The sequence below is a fragment of the Nycticebus coucang genome, chromosome 12 (genome assembly GCF_027406575.1).
Source record: "Nycticebus coucang isolate mNycCou1 chromosome 12, mNycCou1.pri, whole genome shotgun sequence".
NCBI lineage: Eukaryota > Metazoa > Chordata > Mammalia > Primates > Lorisidae > Nycticebus > Nycticebus coucang.
In genome coordinates, this window is record NC_069791.1 from 81316902 (window position 1) to 81341482 (window position 24581).

Below are 24581 nucleotides of genomic sequence, written 5' to 3' on the forward strand. Positions count from 1 at the left end.
TACAGGTTGCCAGCCAGTTCACCCAGCAGCATTTGTTAAATAGGGAATCTTTTCCCCACTGAAAGTTTTTAATTGGCTTGTCAAAGATCAAATAATGGTAAGTAGCTGGATTCATCTCTTGGTTCTCTATTCTGTTCCAGACATCTACTTCTCTGTTTTTGTGCCAATACCATTCTGTTTTGATCACTATCGATTTATAGTACAGTCTCAGGTCTGGTAGCGTGATTCCTCCTGCTGTGTTTTTATTGCTGAGTAATGTTTTGGCTATTAGAGGTTTTTTCTGATCCATATAAAACGAAGTATTATTTTTTCAAGATCTTTAAAATATGACAATGGAGCTTTAATAGGAATTGCATTAAAATTAATAATACATTGTAAAATATATGAACTTATGGATGAGATGGAAAAGGATGAATAGAAGGAAGGGTATGTGATAAAGTAAATCTAGCAAAATGTTTATTATAGATTCCAGGTGGTAAGTTTATGAATTTTCACTGAATAAGTTTTCAGCTCTGCTGTGAAATTTAAAATTTTTCAAAATAAAATGTTGAACGCAATCTATTGATGCCCCGAGGTCCCAACTCCAGACCAATTAAATCAGAACTCCTATTGGCAGAGTCCAAGCAACTTTGTTTCTTTCTTTTTTTTTTTTTTTTTGTAGAGACAGAGTCTCACTTTATGGCCCTCCGTAGAGTGCCGTGGCCTCACACAGCTCACAGCAACCTCCAACTCCTGGGCTTAAGCGATTCTCTTGCCTCAGCCTCCCGAGTAGCTGGGACTACAGGCGCCCACCACAACGCCCGGCTATTTTTTGGTTGCAGTTTGGCCGGGGCCGGGTTTGAACCCGCCACCCTCGGTATATGGGGCCGGCACCTTACCAACTGAGCCACTGGCGCCACCCGCAACTTTGTTTCTTAAGACCCTCTGGTGATTTTAATGTGCTGATGGAGTTAAACCTTTGTGGTGGGGGGATTTGGCAGGAGTATTTGCGGGTAGGAGAAGACAGAGAAAGGACATAAGAAAAATCTGAGAGTTATGACATCAGCAAGATGGCAGAAGAGAAAGCCCTGGATTCTCCTCCTGCCCCAAACACTCTGATTTAACACCAATACAGAGATCAATTCCTTTTGTCTGAAATCCAGAAACCTGTTGAAAAGCTTCTGTACCCCAAGTGAGTGAAACCAGCTATATCCAAACTAGTAGAAAAAGTGGAGACATCCATTTTCTATAATCCTATATCCAGCATACCACCATACAATTGGGAGGAGACCCCCATCTCCCAGCTTCTCTCTGACGAGCAGAAGAGTTGGAACGCACATCTAGCATCCTAACTTTTCCAGATACTATCTGAGGAATCCGCTTCTGTCTTGCCTGTCTCAGAGTACCAATAACCTAGCATATGCCTGTTCCCTGGGAGCTACGGAAGAGTTGGAATGCACATCTAACATCCTAACTTTTCCAGATCCTACCTGAGGAAATGGCTTCTGTCTTGCCTGTCTCAGAGTTTAAACAACACTAGCATATACCAGTTCCCTAGGAGCTTCAAACAGAGGTTTGAAATAGTATTTGGTCACTCAACACAGCTCTTCCTCTTGATTCAGAGCAAAGTGAGTGGCTCCTAGTATCTTCCTGGAAATGAAAAGAACTGAATTGTAAGCAATCTACCTATTCAATGCCATTCCGATCAAAATACCAACATCGTACTTTCAAGATTTGGAAAAAATGATTCTGCGTTTTGTATGGAACCGGAAAAAACCCCATATAGCTAAGGCAGTTCTTTGTAACAAAAGTAAAGCTGGGGCATCAGCATACCAGATTTTAGTCTGTACTACAAAGCCATAGTGCTCAAGACAGCATGGTACTGGCACAAAAACAGAGACATAGACACTTGGAATCGAATTGAAAACCAAGAAATGAAACTAACATCTTACAACCACCTAATCTTAGATAAACCAAACAAGAACATACCTTGGGGGAAAGACTTCCTATTCAATAAATGGTATTGGGAGAACTGGATGTCTACATGTAAAAGACTGAAACTGGACCCACACCTTTCCCCACTCACAAAAATTGATTCAAGATGGATAAAGGACTTAAATTTAAGGCATGAAACAATAAAAATCCTCCAAGAAAGCATAGGAAAAACACTGGAAGATATTGGCCTGGGGAAAGACTTCATGAAGAAGACTGCCATGGCAATTGCAACAACAACAAAAATAAACAAATGGGACTTCATTAAACTGAAAAGCTTCTGTACAGCTAAGGAGACAATAACCAAAGCAAAGAGACAACCTACACAATGGGAAAGGATATTTGCATATTTGCAATCAGACAAAAGCTTGATAACTAGGATCTATAGAGAACTCAAATTAATCCACATGAAAAAAGCCAACAATCCCTTATATCAATGGGCAAGAGACATGAATAGAACTTTCTCTAAAGATGACAGACGAATGGCTAACAAACACATGAAAAAATGTTTATCATCTCTATATATTAGAGAAATGCAAATCAAAACAACCCTGAGATATCATCTAACCCCAGTGAGAATGGCCCACATCTCAAAATCTCAAAACTGCAGATGCTGGCGTGGATATGGAGAAAAGGGAACACTTTTACACTGCTGGTGGGACTGCAAACTAGTACAACCTTTCTGGAAGGAAGTATGGAGAAACCTCAAAGCACTCAAGCTAGACCTCCCATTTGATCCTGCAATCCCATTACTGGGCATCTACCCAGAAGGAAAGAAATCCTTTTATCATAAGGACACTTGTACTAGACTGTTTATTGCAGCTCAATTTACAATCGCCAAAATGTGGAAACAGCCTAAATGCCCACCAACCCAGGAATGGATTAACAAGCTGTGGTATATGTATACCATGGAATACTATTCAGCCATTAAAAAATGGAGACTTTACATCCTTCGTATTAACCTGGATGGAAGTGGAAGACATTATTCTTAGTAAAGCATCACAAGAATGGAGAAGCATGAATCCTATGTACTCAATTTTGATATGAGGACAATTAATAACAATTAAGGTTATGGGGGGGAGCAGAAAGAGGGACGGAGGGAGAGAGGTGGGGCCTTGGTGTGTGTTACACTTTATGGGGGCAAGACATGATTGCAAGAGGGACTTTACCTAACAATTGCAATCAGTGTAACCTGGCTATTGTACCCTCAATGAATCCCCAACAATAAAAAAAAGAAAAGAACTGAATTGAATATCCAACTTTCAAAATTTTCCTGGTGCTACCCAAAGGACTTGCTCTTATCTCACCTATCTCAGAGCACTGATGGAGCCAAACATATATCAGATCCCTGGGGGCTACGGTGAACAAAGTGCCAGTTTGAACAAACATGCAGACACTTACTACAGCTCCTCCCTCCAGCTCAATACAGAGCAAGGAGGCAGAAAACTCTACCTCCAAGCTTCTCTCTGATGAAGGAGTTCAACCACACACCTAATGTTCCAGTTTCTCGGGGAGCTACCCAAGAAATTGACTTCTGCCCTGCCTTTCTTGAAGAGCTAACACAACCTAGCATACTTTAGCTGCCTAAGAACTACTAGTGGTTTGGACCAGCACAAATGTTTGAGATGTTCACAGAAGCTCTGCCCAGGTTGATTAGTGAAAGTGTATGCTTTCTTTTTCTTTTTCTTTTTTGAGACAGAGTCTCATTATGTCACCCTCAGTAGACTGACATGGCATGACAGCTCAAACTCTTGGGCTCAAGCGACTCTCTTACCTCAGCCTCCCAAGTAGCTGGGACTACAGGCACCCACCACAATACCTGGCTATTTTTTGGTTGTAGTTGGCCCGGGCTGGATTTGAACCCACCAGCTCCAGTGTATGTGACTGGCGCCCTAGCCACTGAGCTACAGGTGCTGAGCCAGTGTATGCTCTCTTGAATGAGGCCAATCTGTGAATACGAGGTGGTGGTTTTTTTCTACTGGGTAGAGACCAAAAGAAAGAGTCAAACATTGAGTAATTATGTAAGATTTACTGAGGGATCTTAATGTACCTTGTAGTCTAGAGTCTGGAGTCTTGGACTAAATCATGTCTAAGATTCCTTCTGACTAGTTCTAATATGTGTCTTGAAGACATGAGATTGTTGAACAAATATTAATTAAAAGATCAGAAATAACCTAAAAAAAAAAAGAGTCAAACAAAATGAAGAAACAAGAAAACACATTTCAAACAATAGAGCAAGATAAAACCCCACAAACCAACTCTAATGAAATAGAGATATATAAAGAGATATATAAATATATATCGAATTTTAAATAGTAATATTTTAAATGCTAAACAATCTAAGAAGAACAATGTACAAAATAACAATTTTAGCAAAGAACTAGAAATTTTTTAAGGTGCTAAACAGAAACGTTGGAACTAAACTACTTGTCAATGAATTTAAAATAATAATCATTAAAATGCTCAACAAGCTCAGGAGAACAATACAAAACCAAAGTCAGAAATTCAACAAGAGCTAAAAAAATTTTTTAAAGAGCTAAACAAAAATTTTGGAGCTAAAGAATATAACTAAACCAAAAAATTTAATAAAGGGGTTCAAGCAGAATAGTGCAAGCAGAAGAACTCAAAGATGTGTCGTTTGAAATTATCTGTCACAAGAGCAAAGAGAAAAAAGAACTAAATATAGAGTGAGGAGGGCACAATGCCCTTCACAGTAGCTTCAAAGAAAATGAAATACCTGGGAATGTGTACCAAAGGGGAAGGATCTCTACAGAGAGAATTATGAAATCCTAGGAAAATAAATAGCAGAAGACAACAAATAGGATAATATACCAAGCCCTTAGCTGGGAAGAATCAATATTGTTAAAATGTATACACTACTCACAGTAATCTACAAATTTAATGCAGTCCCCATTAAAATACTAGCATTGTACTTTGAAGAAATTGAAAAAATAGTTACTCATTTTGTGTGGAACCAGAAAAAACCCATATACCCAAGGCAATTCTTAGTAATAAAAACAAAGCCAGAGGCATCACTCTATTAGACTTCAGGTTATATTACACATCCACAGGAATCAAAACAGCATGGCATTGGCACAAAAATGGAGACATAAATATATGAAACAGAATAGAAAACCAAGAGATGGAACCAGCCTCTTATCACCATTTGATCTTCAGTAAACCAAACAAAAGCACACACTGGGGAAAAGAATCCCTATTCAACAGATAATGATGGGAGAACTGAATAACCACATGTAAAAAATTGAAACTGGACCCACACCCCTCACCACTTACAAAAATTGACTCAAGATAGATAAAAGATTTAAATCTTAGGCACAAAACAATAAAAAATCCTAGATGAAAGAGTAGGAAAAACTCTTGATGATATCAACCCGAAGAAAAATTTTATGAAAGAAAACTCTATTGGCAATTGCAACAACAACAAAAATAAATAAATGGAACTTAAGATGAAAAGCTGCACTGCTAAGGACACAACAATTAAAGTAAATAAACAACGTTCAGAATGGGAAAAGATATTTGTATGTTATAAATCTGATAAAGGGTTGATAACTAGAATCTACAGAGAACTCAAATTCATCAACAAAAAAGGAACAAACAATCTCATTTAACACTGGACAAAAGACATGAGAAAAATCTTTTCTGAAGAAGATAGACAAATGGCCAAAAAACACATGAAAAAATGCTCATCACCCCTAATCAGCAGAGAAAAGTAAGTCAAAACCACCTTGAGATACCACCTAACCCCAGTGAGAACAGCACACATCACAAAGTCCCAAAGCTGCAGGTGCTGACACAATTGTGGAAAGAAGGGAACACTTTTACAGTTGGTGGGATTGCAAACTAATATAGCCTCTTTGGAAAGAAGTATGGAGAATCCTCAAAGAACTAAAAATAGACCTTCCATTTGATCCTGCAATCCCATTACTAGGTATCTACCCAGAAGAAAAATAGTGCTAAAAAGAAAAACAATTGCAAGCAAAGAATACTATACCCAGAAAAACTGTCCTGCAAAAACTGCAGTACAGATAGATTTCTAGATAAACGAAAGCTCAGGGAGTTCATTAGCACCTGACCAGCCTTACAAGAAATGCTAAAAGTTCTTCAGGCTCCGTGCCTGTAGCTCAAGAGGCTAAGGCACCAGCCACATACACCAGAGCTGGTGGGTTTGAATCCAGCCCAGGCCTGCCAAACAACAATGACACCTACAACCAAAAATTAGCCAGATGTTTTGACGCATGCCCATCACAACATCAGCCACTTAAATATGTAAATCAAACATTAATAGAACTAAAGGGAGAAATTTCAGGCACTACTTCAAAAGGAAAATATACACTATTCAATCACTTTGGATGAATCAACTGATCTTACTGACTTGGTATACGTTTTATACTCCATTCAGGTCATAACAGATTTTCTTTGCTATGAAGAGTTACTCACTTTGGGCACTCTTGCAACAGGACATGGGAAATAGATGTCTTCAACAACTTTCAAAATAAATATCATGAAGTCGGACTGAGTTGGGTAATCCCAGCTACCTGGGAGGCTGAAGCAAGAGAATCACTTAAGCCCAGGAGTTGGAGGTTGCTGTGAGCTGTAATGCCATGGCACTCTACCCAGGGCAACAGCTTGAGGCTCTGTCTCAAAAATAAATAAATAAAATAAAAAAGAAGTTCTTCACTTGAAATGAAAGGACATTAAACATCAACATGGGGTGGCACCTGTGGCTCAGTGAGTAGGGCACCAGCCCCATATACCAAGGGTGGCGTGTTCAAACCCAGCCTTGGCCAAACTGCAACAAAAAGTGGCTGGGCATTGTGGCGGGTGCCTTTAGTTCCAGCTATTTGGGACGCTGAGGCAGGAGAATCGCCTAAGCCCAAGAGCTGGAGGTTGCCGTGAGCTGCGATGCCATGGCATTCTACAGAGGGCAACAAAATGAGACTCTGTCTCAAAACAAACAAACAAACAAACAAAATGATATCATAAGAAAGTATAAATGTGTTGGTAAAGGTATGTTTATGCACATATAGAGAATACTGTATTTTATTTAATAATTGTGGGCAAATCACTTTAAATTCTAGCATAAAAGTTATAAGACAAAGATATTAAAAATTACTACAACTAAAAATATGTCAATGGATACACGATATAAATAGCTATAGATTCTGAATCAATAACATTAAATGTGTAGGGGGAATAAAAGTATAGAATATATGCAATTGAAGTTAAGTTATTATCAGCTTAAAGCAGACCATTATAAGATATTTTATGTAACCCCATGGAAACAACAAAGAAAATACCTTTAGAAGTCACATACACAAAAAAGGAAAATAGAATGAAAGCATATTAATACTAAAAACTGAAATGAACTACTATCTAGTGCCTGAAAAAATAAAAAAGATATAATCCAATTATATGCTGTCTACAACATACTTTAAATTTAAGGACATATATAGGCTGAAAGCAAAGGAGTAGAAAATGCTACTCCATGTAAATGATAACCAAAAGAGAACAGGAGTGACATACTGGTATCAGACAAAATAGACTTTAAGTCAAGAGACAAATAACATATAATGATGAAATGGTCAATTCACCAGGAAGTTATAATAAGCTACTTGGGAGGCTAAGGCAAGAGAATTGCTTAAGCCCAAGAGTTGCTATGAGCTGTGATGCCAAAGCATTCTACCCAGGACAACAAAGTGAAACTCTGTCTCAAAAAATAATAATTATTATCATTATTATAAATGTATACAAAGCCAACATCAGCCACTTAAATATGTAAATCAAACATTAATAGAACTAAAGGGAGAAATTTCAGGCACTACTTCAAAAGGAAAATATACACTATTCAATCACTTTGGATGAATCAACTGATCTTACTGACTTGGTGTAAGTTTTATACTCCATTCAGGTCATAACAGATTTTCTTTGCTATGAAGAGTTACTCACTTTGGGCACTCTTGCAACAGGACATGGGAAATAGATATCTTCAACAACTTTCAAAATAAACATCATGAAGTTGGACTGAGTTGGGTAAATTTAGTGAGGGTATGCACAGATGGTGCCCCTTCCACGCCATGAAAGGTTTACTGCACAGATTTTAAAAAGTATTAACAGATTCAGATGCTCTCATTTCTTTTCGTTATATCTTGCATCAGCAAAATCTCTGTGGTAAAGCTACTACTTTAAGTGACTCTTTGCAACAAGTTATAATTTTGTTAACTATATTCATGCAAATGTAACAGAGCATCATCAGTTTCCTAACATACTAAAGTTGAATGATGAGGTATTCAGTGTGGATTGCCATATCATTCTGAAGTGCATTGGCTATCACTGGGTCAGGTGTCAGCCAAATTTTTATCTCTGAAAAACAGTTTAATTTTACGAACAGATCAGCAATGTGAACTATTGAAAGAAAACTTGTATAGGAATGCAGCATTTCAAGTCAAATCAAAATGACTTGAATATTTCTTTGCAAGGTTAAAAACTAAGTCTATACATGATGTGAACAAAAAATCTAAGCATTTTGAAAAAAAAAACAACTATCTTTCTTCAAAACACTTCTTCAAAAGGAAATTTCAGATGAGCATTTTCCCCAATTAGCAAAGGTCATTGATGAGCAGGATGATATATCTGAATCATTTGAAGAATATGCAGCTGTTATAGACCTATTAATTGGAGAATACAACAAAAGATTCATTGACTTTGAGAATCATGACATCACACTCAAATTAGCATTTCAGCCTTACCTAGTTTATAATCAACAAGGCACCTATGGGCAGCGCCTGTGGCTCAAGGAGTAGGGCGCTGGTCCCATATGCTGGAGGTGGCGGGTTCAAACCTAGCCCCGGTCAAAAAAAAAACCAAGGCACCCCAAAGAATTAAGGTGGAATTGAGTGAGCTCTCAGTATATGACATTTTAAAGTCATTGTTTGAGGCCGGGTGCAGTGGCTCATGCCTGTAATCCTAGCACTCTGGGAGGTGGGTAGATTGCTTGAGCTCATGAGTTCAAGACCAGTCTGAGCAAGAGCAAGACCCCCCATCTCTTAAAAATAGCTGGGTGTAGTGGTGGGTGCCTATAGTCCCAGCTATGTGGGAGGCTGAAGCAAGAGGATCCCTTAAGCCCAAAAGTTTGAGGTTGCTGTGAGCTATGATGCCATAGCACTCTACTAAGGATGACAAAGGGAGACTCTGTCTCAAAAAAAAAAAGTCATTGTTAGACACTAAGAAATGTCCAATTGAAATGTGGCAAAATATAGTAGAACACCCACACCTTTGGCAACATGCCTGAAAAATGTTTTCTTGTTTTTCAACCACTTAATGTTGTGACCCTAATGTTCTTCTACCTAACCCAAATCAAGGTGCCCTTAAACTCACAAAGGACTGATACTCATCTAGGGGGCCAATTGAAACTATGGACCTACAACGCTGCAACCAAATATTCAAATACTTTCCAACACAAAGCAGACATAACAAAGTCAAAGATTAGTTGACTTTAAAATTAACAAATGGTTTTCATTTTTGAAACTGTTAAGTATGTGGAAGTTAGATTTTTACAAAGCAGTATGCATTTTTAAGTATATCTATTTGAAGTTTCTTGAAGGTGGCTGTATTTGGTTGTAGCTAAATTAACTCAGCCTTCCAACATGAAAAGCTTCCCCACTGCTGGTTTGGGCAATGATTTTTTTTATATGATCCTGTAAGCACAGGCAACAAAAACAAACATAGACAAATGAGATTGCATCAAACTAAAAAGCTTCTCCGCAGCAAAGGAAATATTAACAGTGTAGAGACAACCTGGTTGAGAAGTTGAGAGAAAATATTTTCAAACTATACATTTGAAAAAGGATATCTGTACTATATAAGGAACTCAACAGGTTTATGAAAAAAAAAAAGCTCAACATCATTATCATCAGGGAAATGCAAATTAACTACCATGAGATATCACCTCCCATCTGTTAGAAGGGCTCTTATCAAAACAAAACAAAAGATAAGCATTGTAAGAATGTGAAGAAAACGGAATCCTTGCAAGCTGTTGGTGGGAAGGTTAATTAGTGAAACCATTATGGAAAACTCTGTGGAGATTTCTCAAAAAGTTAAAAATAGATCAGATGGTGATATGAAGCTGCGTGACTCCATTTATATGAGTTATCCAAAATAGTCAAAATCACAGAAGCTAAGAATAGAGCATGCCAGGGGCTGCGTGTGGGAGAAATGGGGACTTGCTAATCAATAAGTATAGTCTGGACTCGATGACTCACGCCTGTAATCCTAGCACTCAGAGAGGCCAAAGCGGGTGGGTTGCTTGAGCTCACAAGTTCCAGACCAGTCGGAGCAAGAGCAAAATCCCATCTCTGTTAAAAATAGAAAAACTAGCCAGGCATTGTGGCGAGCACCTATAGTCTCAGCTACTCCAGAGGCTGGGCAAAAGGATTGCTCAAGTCTGAGAGTTTGAGGTTGCTGTGAACTATGATGCCACAACACTCTACCCAGGATAACAGAGGGAAACTCGGTCTCAAAAAATAAAAATAAAATAAAGTAAAATAAATGAATATAAAATTTCAGTTATGTGGCTTGGCACCTGAAGCTCAGCAGCTAGGATGCCAGCCACATACACCAGAGCTGGAGGGTTTGAATCCAATCCAGGCCTGCCAAACAACAATGACAACTACAACCAAAAAATAGCAGGGTGTTGTGGCAGGTGCCTGTAGTCCAGCTACGTGAGAGGCTGAGGCAAGAGAATCACTTAAACTCAAGAGTTTGAGGTTGCTGTGAGCTGTGATGCCACAGCACTCTACCCAGGGCGACATAGTGAGACTCTGTCTAAAAAAAAAAAAAAGTCAGTTATGCAAAATACATTCTAGAGGTCTGATGGATGACATGATCCTAATAAAGAACATTATTTAATTGTACATTTTAAAATCTGTTAAGAGAGTATATCTCATTCTAAGGGTTCCTACCCAATAATTTTGTAATAATAATAAATTTTTTGAATATAAAGATGGTAAAGAGCCAGAAGACCAGATGGCCTCAGCTGGCTGTGATGGGAAAGAACATGACAGGTGAGGTGGAATCAAACTGTGAAGGTCCCTCCAGACAGCGGTCTCCATCTGGCAGGAAGCAGAGAGCTATCTTCAAGAGGAAACCAGGTATAGGGGCCAACATTTAGGTGATCAGTTATCTGGATGAACTATATAATTGCAAGACCCAATACAAAAGAAAAGTGTGGGACATCTTGTTCAAAATGTGTTAAGAATTTAAAAAGCAAGAGCAGAGCCTTAAACTAAGCACAGGGCCCTTCTGAAAGAATGGCCCTGTGTGACCGCACAAGTCACATACCCATGAAGCATGTAGTCCCACAAGGTGACCAACTTTACAGATTTCCTGACATGTGGGACTTTCTTAAAACCAGGACAGATCTGGGCAAGCCAGTACTGGTGCTGGTCACCCTCCCAGAATAAAGGAATGCTTACATCCAATACCTTCAGCTTGCCATTTACCATCTCCAGGTCTTGATCCACTCATCTGTCAAGTTGGAATAATGATGCCCCAGGAACCCTTAATCTGGAATTAAGATTCTCTGAGATTTCTAGGAAGCATGTGTTCTGAAAGGACTGGGAGAAATGATCTGGAAGCTATGGGAACATTGAATTAGAAGGGGACAGATTAGTAAAGAGGCTGGCCTCACCTGGCTGTGGGAGGAGCTGATGCTAAATCCTGAAGTTCCATGAAAAATGTAGACCGCACCCTGGTTCTCCTGTTCTCCAGGGGCCCCGATGGCCACATCCGTCAGCTTGTCCCCATTCACATCCCCCAGCACTGTCAGAGCTGCCCCAAAGCGGCCCCAGGGGTGGCCCTGTTCACCATGGAGAACAGCATCACACTGCCACCGAGCCCTCTGCTGAATACAAACAATGTCAGGCCCAAACCGAAGCCACCCCTTCACCCCACACCCAGACCCCACCCAGCCCAGGATTCATCAGCTACTCACCCCCCGGGGCAAGGGGCACACAGACACTTGGCCCCCCTGGGTGTGCTCATAGTAATGAGGCGCCCCGATGAGGACCAGGTTGGTACTGCCACTGCCGTCCATATCCACGGAGCAGAGGGAGGCCCCAAAGTAGGAGCCAATCTGAAAGAGATGAGGCTATTATCATACTAAAGCAGAGTACAGGGGAGAATTATGCCATGTGGGGAAAACCCTTTGGAGTAGATGTGATCTTCTGTATGATTCATGATAAATCCTCATTGAATGTGCTGTCAGCTAGAGGAGACCTTTATAGAGTCAATGAACACTGGGTGAGGATTTCCCCAAGTTATTCTAGGGGACATTATTAAATAAGCAAAGAAGAAAGTAGATTGGAAAATACAAACAGAAAAGCCTGGAAGAGCAAACAAGATACCCTCTCAATATAATGGAAATTCTTAGGAGCGTAAAAAGTCAAATTTGACAATCTAATTAATAAGGAATCATCTGGCTGGATTAAAAATGACTATTGCTACCCAGGAATATTTTTTGTGATATTAAGTAATGATGTCTATCTACCAGCGAAAGGATTTTTTATATATGTCCAATGTTAATATATACAATTCATCCATTTAATCATTCATTTATTCATTTATTCATTCATTCAACAAACAAGGGTTTGCTGTTTGCTGAGCACAGGGCTGGGCAGGAAAGACACGGTGCCCTCCAAGGACCTCAGTGCAGCAGGATGGGGGGAGAGTAGTAACCACATAGACAGGGACAAGTTCTAGGAAGAAAAACTGTGGGGGAACATCATGCCAGGACTCTCTACACACAGTATGATCTCTGCCCCACACACCAATGAGGGAAGACTCACTGAGAACCCAATAGAGGCACTTAAGCTTTCATTTAAGCAATAGGGTTAATTTAAGCTAAAGTCAGCAGGATTTGGGTTGTTTTTAGGTTAGGTTTATTGAAACACATAGAACCTCCATAGTTGACCACCTCCCCACACTGACCATCTCTAAGTTGACCTCGTTTTCACAGAGCAGACATGTGCCACCTGTACTCGTGGAAGTTCCTTATGTTAACCAACTCTGTATGTTGACCAGTTTGTTACAGTCCCATGGGTAGTCAACTTACAGAGGTTCCACTATATAATTTACATAGAAAAAAACTTAACCTTTTTGGTATACACTTTTATAAATTTTGACAAACATACAAAGTCATAACCATCACCATAATCAAGATATAGAATAGTTTCATCACCCCCCAAAATATTCCCTCATGCCCCATTTTAGTCAACTTTTCTCCTTCAACTACTAACATCTGGCAACCACCAATCTGCTTTCTCTCTTTATAATTCTGCCTTTTCCAGGATGATAAATAAGGATGATATAGGATGATGTAGAATTTTTGTCTGGCCTCTGTCACCTACAATAATTGCACTTAAGATTCATCTGTCTTGTCACATGTATTAGTAATTCGCTTATTTATTTATTTATTTATTTACTTGAGACAGAGCCTCAAGCTGTCACCCTGGGCAGAGTGCTGTGGCAGCATAGCTCACAGCAACCTCCAACTCCTGGGCTCAAGCCATTCTCCTGCCTCTGCCTCCCAAGTAGCTGGGACTACAGGCGCCCGCCACAATGCCTGGCTATTTTGGGGTTGCAACCATCATTGTTGTTTGGCGGGCCTGGGCTGGATTCAAACCTTCCAGCTCAGGTGTATGTGGCTGGCGCCTTAAACCATTCACTCCTTTTTATTCCATATTTCTATCCTACTATACAAACTGTTTGATGAGAATATTTCAGATTGTATACGAAACCAGCACATTGTACCCCTTGATTGCACTAATGTACACAGCTATGATTTAACAATAAAAAAAAAAAATACCACATTTGGTTTATCCATTCCCTAGTTGAAGGCATTTGGGTTTTTTCCTAATTTTTAATGATTTTCAATAGAGCTACTAGAAATATTTGCATACAGGTTCTCTTGTGAACATCTGTTTTCATTTATCTTCAGTAAATATTTAGGAATGAGATTGCTGTTATGGTAACTGTACGTTAAACTTAATAAGAAATACTTATTTTGAATTAATTTTATGTGGTGTGAGATATGGGTAGAGGTTTTTTATTTTAAAGACAAAACTAAGAAGATAAGAGATCTATTTTTTGACTATGGAGGGCCAATTTTTCCTGTACCACTCACTTGTTGAATAGACTCTTCATTAAACTTTGTTTGCCCCTTTATTGAAAATCAATTTGGGGCCAGGCACCACGTTTCACACCTATAATCCCAATGCTTTGGAAGGTCAAAGAGGGACGATCGCTTAAGATCAGGAGTTTGAGATCAGCTAAGGCAACATAGTGAGACCCTGACTCTGCAAAAACATTTTTTTTTTTTTTTGCAGTTTATGGCCAGGGCTGGGTTTGAACCCACTACCTCCAGCATATGGGGCTGGCACCCTACTCCTTTGAGCCACAGGCGTCGCCCCCAAAACATTTTTTTTTTAATTAGCCAGGCATGGTAGCAGGTGCCTGTAGCTAACTACTTAGGAGGGTCAGGTGGAAGGATCACTTGAGCCCAAGAGTCCAAGGCCACAGTGAGCTATGATCATGACACTGTACTCCAACCTAGGTGGAGTTGAAGGAGGAAGAAAGAATAAAGAAGAGGATGCGGAGGAGGAGGAGAAGGAAGAGAAGATTAATTGGTAAAGTATGACATTAATACCCTAAAATATTGGGAGGAGAAGACATTAAAGTGTGAGTTTTTGTATGTAGTAAAGCTGTTGTCGGCTTCCAGGGGTCCTCAAACTTTTTAAACGTGGGGCCAGTTCACTGTCCTTCAGACCATTGGCAGGCTGGACTAAAATTTAAAAAAAACAACTATGAACAAATTCCTATGCACACTGCACATATCTTATTTTGAAGTAAAAAAACAAAACAGGAACAAATACAATCACACCACCTCTTGTGGCCCAGCAGGCCGTAGTTTGAGGATGCCTGGTAGACTGTGTATAACAATAAGACGTTTTATGTAAGCCTCATAGTATCTACAAAGTAAAAAACCTGTAGTAAACACACCAAATGTAAAGAGAAAGGAATCAAAGCATGCCAGCATGACACTACCAAAATGAATAAATAAATAAACAAAATCACAAAGAAACACAGCAAGAGGTCAGTGCCTGTGGCTCAAAGGAGTAGGGCATGGGCCCCATATGCCAGAGGTGGTGGGTTCAAACCACCACCCCAGCCAAAAACTGCAAAAAAAAAAAAAAAAAAGAAACACAGCAAGAGAAGAATGAAACAAAGGAACTATAAAAATAATGAATAAGACAGCAGTAATAATTTCTACCTAGCAACAATTATTTTAAATGTAAATAGATTAAATTATCTAATCAAGGCTCAGCGCCTACAGGCTCAGTGAGTAGGGCGCCGGCCACATACACCAAACCCACTGAGTGGGTTCGAGCCCAGCCCAGGCCTGCTAAACAACAATGACAACTGCAATCAAAAAATAGCTGGGTGTTGGGCGGCACCTATGGCTCAGTCGGTAAGACGCCGGCCCCATATACCGAGGGTGGCGGGTTCAAGCCCGGCCCCAGCCAAACTGCAACCAAAAAATAGCCGGGCGTTGTGGCAGGCGCCTGTAGTCCCAGCTACTTGGGAGGCTGAGGCAAGAGAATCGCTTAAGCCCAGGAGTTGGAGGTTGCTGTGAGCTGTGTGAGGCCACGGCACTCTACCAAGGGCCATAAAGTGAGACTCTGTCTCTACAAAAAAAAAAATAGCTGGGTGTTGTTGCAGGCACCTGTATTCCCAGCTATTAAGGAGGCTGAGGCAAGAGAATCACTTAAGCCCAAGAGTTTGAGGTTGCTGTGAGCTGTGATGCCATGGCACTCTACTGAGGGCAATGTAATAAGACTGTCTCCAAAAAAAAAAAAATTATCTATCAGTGTAACCTGGCTTATTGTACCCTCAATGAATCCCCAACAATAAAAAAAAAAAGATAAAATAAATAAAAAATAAAAAAATAAAATTGCATAAATAAAAAAATTATCTAATCAAAAGACACAGAGTGGCTGAATGAATTTTAAAATCCAATTATATGCTGCCTATGAGAGACTCAATTTAGATTTAAGAACACACATAGATTGAAAGTGAAAGGATGGAAAAAGACATCCCATCTAAATGTTAACTAAAAGAGAACCATATTTATTAACATATCAGACTAAATAGACCTTAGGTCAAAACTGCAATAAGAGACAAAAAAGGTCATTATATAATAATAAAGGAGTCAAATCATCAAGAGGATGTAATAATTAAAAAAATACATGCCCCCAACATCAGAGTAGCTAAAAAGATAAAGCAAATATTAGCAGAACTAACAGGAGAAATAGACAGCATTATAATAATAGTGGTATTATATTATAGTAATATGTATTAGGGGACTTCAATATCCCACTTTCAACATGGGTCGAACATCCGGACAGATCAATAAGGAAACAACACTTTATCAGCATAAGCAGAACATTCCATCCAATAGCAGCAGAATACATAACTTTTTCAAACACACATGAAATAGTATCTAGATAGATCATATGTTAGATTACAAAACAAGTCTTAAAAAAGTCAAGAAGACTGAAATCATATCAAGTAGATTTTCATCATCTTGCCCCAGTTAAAATGGTTTTTCTTAGCGACAGAATCTCACTCAGTAGCCCTGGGGTTTAGTGCCATGGCATCATAGCTCATAACAAGCTCAAACCCTTGGGGTCAAGTGATCCTCTTGCCTCAGCCTCCCAAGTGGCTGGGACCACAGGTGCCGGCCACAGTGCCGGCTATTTTTTAGAGATGAGGTCCTCCCTCCCAGAGTGCTAGGATTACAGGCACTCTAGGATTATGAGCCACTGCACCTGACCCTAAAATGGCTTTTATCAAGAAGAAATAATGAATGTTAGCAAGGATGCAGAGAAAGAGGAATGCTAGTACACTGTTGGTAGGAATATAAATTAGTACAGCCACTGTGAAAAACAGCATGGAGATTCCTCAAAAAAATTAAAAATAGAACTGCTGGATATAGATCCAAAAGAAAAGGAACCAGTGTTGTCGAAGAGATAGCTGCACTCCCATGTTTATTGCAACACTATTCGCAATAACCAAGATATAAAATCAGTCTAAGTGTCCATCAATGGAGGAATGGATAAAGAAAATGTGGTACAAATATACAACGAACTATTATCCAGGATTTTTTTTTTTTTTTTGAGACAGAATCTCACTATGTTGCCTTCGGTAGAGTGCTGTGGTGTCACAGCAACCTCCAACTCTCGGACTTAAGTGATTCTCTAACCTCAGCCTTCCGTGTGGCTGGGACTACAGGTGCCCGCCACAATGCCTAGCTATTTTTTTGTTGTAGTTATCATTGTTGTTTAGCTGGCCCGGGCTGGGTTCGAACCCTCCAGCCTGAGTGTGTGGCTGGTGCCATAACCACTGTGCTACAGCACCAAACCTATGCAGGATTTTTATTGCATTGACTCTATAGATCAGCAGTTCTCAACCTGTGGGTCGCGACCCCTTTGGACTATATTAAAGGTTTGCAGCATTAAGAAGGTTGAGAACTACTGCTATGGATCAACTGTGGGAGAACTGACATCTTAACAACATTCAAATTCCAGCATTTCAGTCCATGGCCACAGTATAGCTCTCCATTTGTTTCAGTCTTTGATTTCTCTCATTAACGGTTTATAATTTTCAACATACAGGCATAGTACACATTTTGTTAGATTTATACCTAAGTATTACATGGTCCTTGGTACTATTGTAAAAGACACTTTTTATTTAAATTTCTAGTTGTTCAATGACATTACATACAAATTTTTAATAACAATAATTTAATTATTTTATTATTTATTTAATAATTATTGAATAACAAATATAAATTATTTTTAAATATTGATCTTGTATCTTCAGGATTTACTGAAATAACCTATTAATTATAGCAGCTACTTTATATAGTCTTTGATATTTTCCATGAAATGGTGTCATCTGCAAATAAAGATAGTTTTATTTCTTCTTTTCCACTCTGAATTCTTTTTTCCTTCTTTTTCTTGTTTTATTGTGCTAGCTCTTCCCTGATGAATAGGAATAGTGAAAGTGGACATTCTTACCTTTTTTCCAATTTTAGGAGAAAAGCATTCTCTTTCACTTTTAAGTATGATACCAGCTACAGATGTTTTGTAAATGTTCTTTTATAGGTTGAGGAATTTCCTGTTAGTTTATTAGTTTGCTGAGAGTTTTTAAACACAAAAGGATGTTGTATATATGTTGTCAGATCATTTTTCTATATCTATTAAGATGATTACATGTTTTTCCTTCTCTAATCTGCTGTTATAGTGAATTTTAGTGATTTTTCAATGGCTTTTTAAAATTGAGTTAAAATTTACCTGACATTAAATTCACCATTTTAAGTGAGTTTTAGTATATTCACATTATTCTGTAACCATTACCACTAATTCCAGAACACTTCCATCTCCCCAGAATGAAACTTTCTATCTGTTAGCAGCCATTCCCAATCCCCACTCCCTCCCACATCCCCTGGAAACCACTGATCTAATTCTTCCCTCCATGGATTTGTAAGTTTTGAATTGGGAAGTGTGAGTCCTCTAACTCTGTTCTCCTTTAAGATTTTTTTTAGCTATTCTGAGTCCACATGGACTTCAAGATCAGCTTATCCATTTCTGCAACATTATTATTATTATTTTTTTTTACAGAGATGGAGAGTCTCACTATGTTGCCCAGGCTGGTCTCAAACTCCTGGGCTCAAATGACTTTCCCATCTTAGCCTCCCAAGTAGCTGAGATTACAGGCATGTGCCACCACTCCCAGCTGTACATTGATTTTTCAAATTCTGAACAAGTCCTTCATGCCTGAGATAAACCACACCTATCCTTTTCTTTCTCCTCCTCTCTCCTTCACTTCTCTCCTTCTTCTGCCTTAGGCCTTGACTTAACTGTCACTTCCTCCAGGAAGCCTTCCCAATACCCTTATGTAAGTGCCCCTCCCATTTGTTGTCTTAACTCCCAGACTATCCCAGTTTAAGCATTTATCACCATTGATGGTAATTTGCAGGAGTTTGTGTGTAGCAGGACAGTTGACCAGCCATCCTCCCTCATGTGATCCTTGACCACACACACAAAACAAGTAACATTACATCCACACTTGACTTCTTGGAATTCCCCTAACATTCTCCTCCACCCACCCTTCGTATATGCCAGGCACTGACAGCATCACTGGTCATTGTGTGTAAAACATTTGGAAAGACTATGTGAAGTATTTGACTATTAGCAAAGAATTACAAAAAGCTATTTGAATATTAGGGCAAAGTGGTTTCACATTAATTGCAGACCAAAAAGAACTACGGATGAAAATTAAAGAAACACACACAGAACCACAGGCACGATATCAGGGGTGCAGTCCTGTTTCAGGAATTCTCAAGAATGATTTTGACTAGAGATTTTTGCCTCACACACCAGTTCCCACATAATATGCAACTATTCAGATTTTTCAGGGGGTGACATGCAAAATATTGAAGCTCTAGGGTTGCATAGGGATCAAGGACTAATTCTTGGAGCTTGACTGGAACAGGCCCTGGAGGTCCCCTAAGGTGTTCTGCCTGACCCCATAGTTGCTAGATCATAGGGAAGCCCATATGGCACTGGAAGAAGGGTCAGAGTATAGGGATGAGGGGGAAGTAGCCATTTATCAACAGATAAGGAACTATTTCAATATTTTATAACTACTATGGCTATACTGGTTACATACCAGTTGAATACCAGCTCCGAGATCAGTTCTGTACAGGTCAAGCATTCTTATTTATTATTGTTAGTTGGAAAAGCTAAGAACGTAGCATTCTCAAATACAGAGGCTGATCCCATGACTCTCCAGGTCAAAGCTCTCTGAAGGCTCCTTTACAAGAATCAGCCATGAATGGCAATTGCCAATGTCAATCCTAGGACCGCTCAGCCCCCAGGGAACCTCTGTTTGCACATTCATGCACTCACCTGGCTACCCTTGACAGCAGCGTTGAACTCCCATGTGCCAAAATTCTGTCTGAACATAACCACCAGGCCAATGTGCTGATGTCGGGGTGCCCCCAGAACCAGACTTTGCACCCGATTCCGTGAGATGACTGCAGCAGCATAACCTGAAGATGATGGGCTAAGCGGTGAATACTTTCTCTGCCCCCTTGTCCACCATACAGACCCATCCCTTGAGCTGAAGAATGGGGCAGCCCAATGCTTGGTAGGTTGAACTGAGCCCTGCATTATATTCTTCTTTACGAATATAATAAAAATTAAATTTTGAAGCTTCTGTCTTTAAAGCCATCCCGAAGGCCTACAAAAGATCCAATGACATCTACAGTAGTTGAGTTATGCCACATCCTGAACCTCTGTCCTCTCCACTTACCCAAGTAAGCATCATTCATGTCTGAATCTACCCTGGTTGTGTTGATGAAAGTGAATTTTTCCTTTGATGTGTACAGAAAGGCTCCACCAGACCAGTCAAAGCTTCCCACAGCACCCAGCAAGGGACCATTCTGGGAAAGGGGGTAGGAAAGGATTGATGAGAAAGAGAGAAGGGACCACTGCTACCCAACGAAGATGTAACCCCCAACAAGTACCCATCACAGAGAAGAACCTCCAAACCCTTAAACCTCATCCATCTCTTTCTCTTGTCGCTCCCTACCCCCAACTTAATGAAGGAGGCACTTACAGAGGTGATAGCTGCACTGAAGCCTTCCTGAGACATCTCATGCTCAAAGGAACTGGTGCTTCCCATCTGAGTACCTGTAAGGAGAAGTTTCTACATAAAAGAAAGCAGAAGTGCCTAGAACAAATGCTAGAAACTCAAATGCTTTGGGGACCAAACAGAATGAGGCTCAGATGGAATCTGTGTTGAACTGGAGAGCACATGCCCCTCTTATGCCCCTGTTAATGGGGTGGCATCTATTCAGTGCCAGCTACCTCTTGCCAAGCAGGAATGTGGTCCTCAAGGTGTCTAATCCTTCAACTTTCCCAGATAAACCATAAATCCAGATTATATATAACCCCCCCAATTACTAAATTACTTTTATTCAACACCTTCTATATACCAGGCACGATTTTAGGCAGCAGGGACATAACAGTGAACTAAACAGACAAATGTTGGCAACACATCCAAATTTGGGAGAAAAAAATACCATGTGGGATTTGACTCCCCCACACTCCAACTTATCAGCCTGTAACCAAGACTTGCAAAATTAGAGGTAAGAGTGTAGATGCTTTGATTTCAAAGAAATTGACCATATGAGGCCAGGGTGGCTGGGAGCTGGAGGAAGTGGAGAAAGAGTTGATGCTGGCAGTCAGGATACCAAGGGTTAGGAGGGTCTAGTTTCTAGAGCAGAATATATGTTTGGGGTTAGAGAGGACCTCTGGAGCTGTTCTGGGAACATAGATGCCTGCTTACCCTCAATCGCAAAGATCTTTTCCTGAAGCTGGTTCTGAATGGTCTTTAGAGCTTCAAAGTTAGTCACCCGGAACACGTGATCACGAGGTGGCTTGGATGCAATGGTATTAAGCTCTTGGAGGGATTTCACACTGTTGAAGGCATCTCCCACCTGTTGCCAAGGAACAGAGGCCAAGTCAGACACTGCCTAAGGGTAACAGCATCATCTAACAAAGAAAATCATGCAGGAAAAGAATCTGAAACATGATTTGTCAAATGAGAGAATGTACCGGAGGCCCCTGGGACGGGGCTTCAAAGTATAGGAAACTACTGAGAGCTAAAGCCTTTGGTCCATTTGCCATGCCATGCTTCCCGGAGGAAGGGAAGAATTTTTTTTATATATGAGGGTATTTCCTACTTGCTAAGTCATGCATCCATGATAATATCTTTTTCTATGTTACACAGAGTGTTATGATAGTTTGATTACACTGAGATGCTAGCTCTCTTTCTCTTCCTTTGTCCAAGTCCTTTCCCTAAAGCTTTGCTGTGCCATCCTTTTTCCTAGTAATGAGTACTGTAATGTTAACATTGAGCCATCTACCAAACCATGTACAGAGATGCCTACCCAGGGAGTGAAGAGCACAATCATCCCAGTTATTCCAACAAAGGCCATCTAGTTCAGCAGACATAGTTGGCAACCCTCAGAAATGAAGAGAGCCTAGCCAAGATCAGCAGATCTGCCTGACAGCCTGCAGTTGATTACAGATATGTGAGTGAGCCCAGCTAAGAAAAACCTGCCCAGTTGACTTTGAGGCTTATTTGTTATTTTAAACAACTGAATTTTTGAATAGTTTGTTAGACAGCATTAGTGTGACAAGAGGTAACTGATACAGGTGCATATGAGCTAGCAATAACCCTTTCCTCACTCTGAGTTTACTCATATTTGCAAATTAAAGAGAGGGTATATCCAAATAGAAAACCTCAGCAGAAGCGTCAGGCCATATTTCATACCCCAATGACATAGCGAATGACTCCTTCTTTGTCTGCCTCAGGGATGACATCCTCATACTCCAAAGGATCACCAAACTTTTCTCCATCTGTTATGACAACTAGGATCTTAAGGGCATTCTCCCGGGCTCCTTTGGTGACATTAAACAGTTCTATTCTGTGCAGGGAAAAGGAGGGGCCAATTCAAATGCAAGTAGACAGAGATGTTATTAATGTTAGGAAGGAAAAGTCAGCAGAGTCACAGACACAGATACAGCTGGCCTCTCCTGGGTCTTAACACTGAAATGTGCCCAAAGACCTGGAAGACCAGGGGAGAGAAAGGAAGCCTTCGCACCTATGTATACTTTTCCATAGCTTGGTTGTTTTTTGTTTTTTGTTTTTGAGACAGAGTCTCAAGCTGTCACCCTGGGTAGAGTGTCATGGTGTCACAGCTCACAGCAACCTCAAACTCTTGGGTTTAAGTGATTCTCTTGCCTCAGCCTCCCAAGTCACTGGCACTACAGGTGCCCACCACAACGCCTCTTTATTTCTTTGCTGCAATTGTCATTGTTGTTTTAGCTGACCCAGGCCAGGTTCAAACCCACCACCTTTGGTGTATGTGGCCGGCACCCTTACCCACTGAGCTACAGGTGCCACCCATAGCTTAGTTTTTAAACTGAATGCTATTACTTCCAATTTTTTTTTTAATTTAAAGAAATAAATTTAATTAGGCCTTCGTCTAACCTCTTCTAGAACATTGCACGAGCTCTCTAGCACACCTGGGACTCTCGAGTCCTTCCTGCACTTCTGTCCCAACCCTACCCTTTCCTCCACCCCACCCCACCCCACCCCCCACACACACTGAAATCAGCATGAACTTTCCAAAACAAAGTGTGGTGATGTCTGCCCACTGCTTAAAACCTTCAATGGATCCCCAACTGGCTATAAAGTTGCCTTTAGTGATCTGACCTCAACCAACCTTTTTAGCCTCCCTCAAGCCACCTTTTTCTCTCACTTCCCCGCTTTACCCTCAACTTGACTCACACTTGTTTTTCGTGAACACACTAGGCATAGTACCTCCACACTTTTCCCATGCTGTTCCCTCCCCTGGAAACACCCTGAACCCCAGCCCTGCATGAACCCCAGCCCTTTCATCCTTCAAAGCCCAGCTAAAAATATCTCCTCCTCCTCCCACCCTTACCAAAGAGGGAAGAGCTTACACTACTTTGAGGATTCCTGTGGCAGTGTGCGTCCTCCCCTGCAGCTGTTTTACTAGCCTCATCAGGGATTTTGGGTTGGGGTTTTCCTGGAAGTCTTTGAAGGTGAAGTGAGTCCAGAAGTCGTCAGAGTACTGCATCAAAGCAAACTGGAAAGGGGCACCTGGCATTACACTGGAGAAGGTGTCCCCACTCCCTTAAACATCTTCCAACAAGCCCTACCTAAATCTTGAAACACTGAAACATTTCAGTCTCCAATTCCTTCCCTGCCCTGCCCCCAGTCCCTCTTCCATCGGAGATCAGCCATCAGCTCCCACTTCTTCCCAATACCAGAATTCAGCCAGAGATGTGACACGGGTTTCATCTCCTAAGCCAGCCCCTATCAATCAGTCAGGGTTGCCTGATTTACAAAAGGCTGAGGGAATGCTGAGGCTACATCCAGAAAAAGGAGGAAAGAGGACCACAGTGGATTGTCAGCTTGGCACTGTCTACAATTGCAGTAGGAGGAGAAAGCAGTCGCCATGCATCTGCCACCCTCATATGGGCTGTTCCTAACCTACCCATTGGCCCTCACCAAGGTTTTGGACTTTACAAATTGCTGCATCACAGTTGAGACAAAATCCTTCATCCGCTGAAAGTCATTTGGGTTGATGCTACCAGAGCCATCAATTAAAAAGGCAATGTCACTATCCTGTTGGGGACACCCTGGGGAAGAAGAAAAAAGAGTATGAATCAATTAAGTGACTAGGGACTCAGTGCTCATTTTTTCCTTGCTTGTCAGCTCTCCGCTGGGCAATGAGAATAACAGGTAAACAAGATTTAATCCATGCTCCAAGCTAGATAAAAACATAATAAAGTGGTATGGGAACTTTGGGACCCATGGGAGTCAGGAAAAATGGTGACATTCAACTGGATCATGATGAACAAGAAATGTTA

General features: G+C 40.4%; 1 protein-coding gene across 3 annotated transcripts in view; it reads right to left on the bottom strand.

The window, feature by feature from the left end:
* The window catches only part of ITGAM (integrin subunit alpha M), a 59992-nt gene that overhangs the window by 15400 nt on the left and 20011 nt on the right, over positions 1-24581 (bottom strand). Inside the window, exons 7-15 of one of the 3 annotated variants that reach the window (XM_053555024.1) lie at positions 24220-24350; positions 23649-23794; positions 22453-22606; positions 21463-21613; positions 20731-20804; positions 20425-20554; positions 20019-20161; positions 11981-12121; positions 11678-11887 (exon numbers count right to left, since the gene is read on the bottom strand). In XM_053555024.1, the coding sequence (XP_053410999.1) occupies positions 11678-11887; positions 11981-12121; positions 20019-20161; positions 20425-20554; positions 20731-20804; positions 21463-21613; positions 22453-22606; positions 23649-23794; positions 24220-24350 (1280 nt within the window). Of the gene's footprint in view, positions 1-11677; positions 11891-11980; positions 12122-20018; positions 20162-20424; positions 20555-20730; positions 20805-21462; positions 21614-22452; positions 22607-23648; positions 23795-24205; positions 24351-24581 lie in introns of those variants that run through there. The other 2 variants (XM_053555023.1, XM_053555025.1) reach the window with 2 other exon arrangements.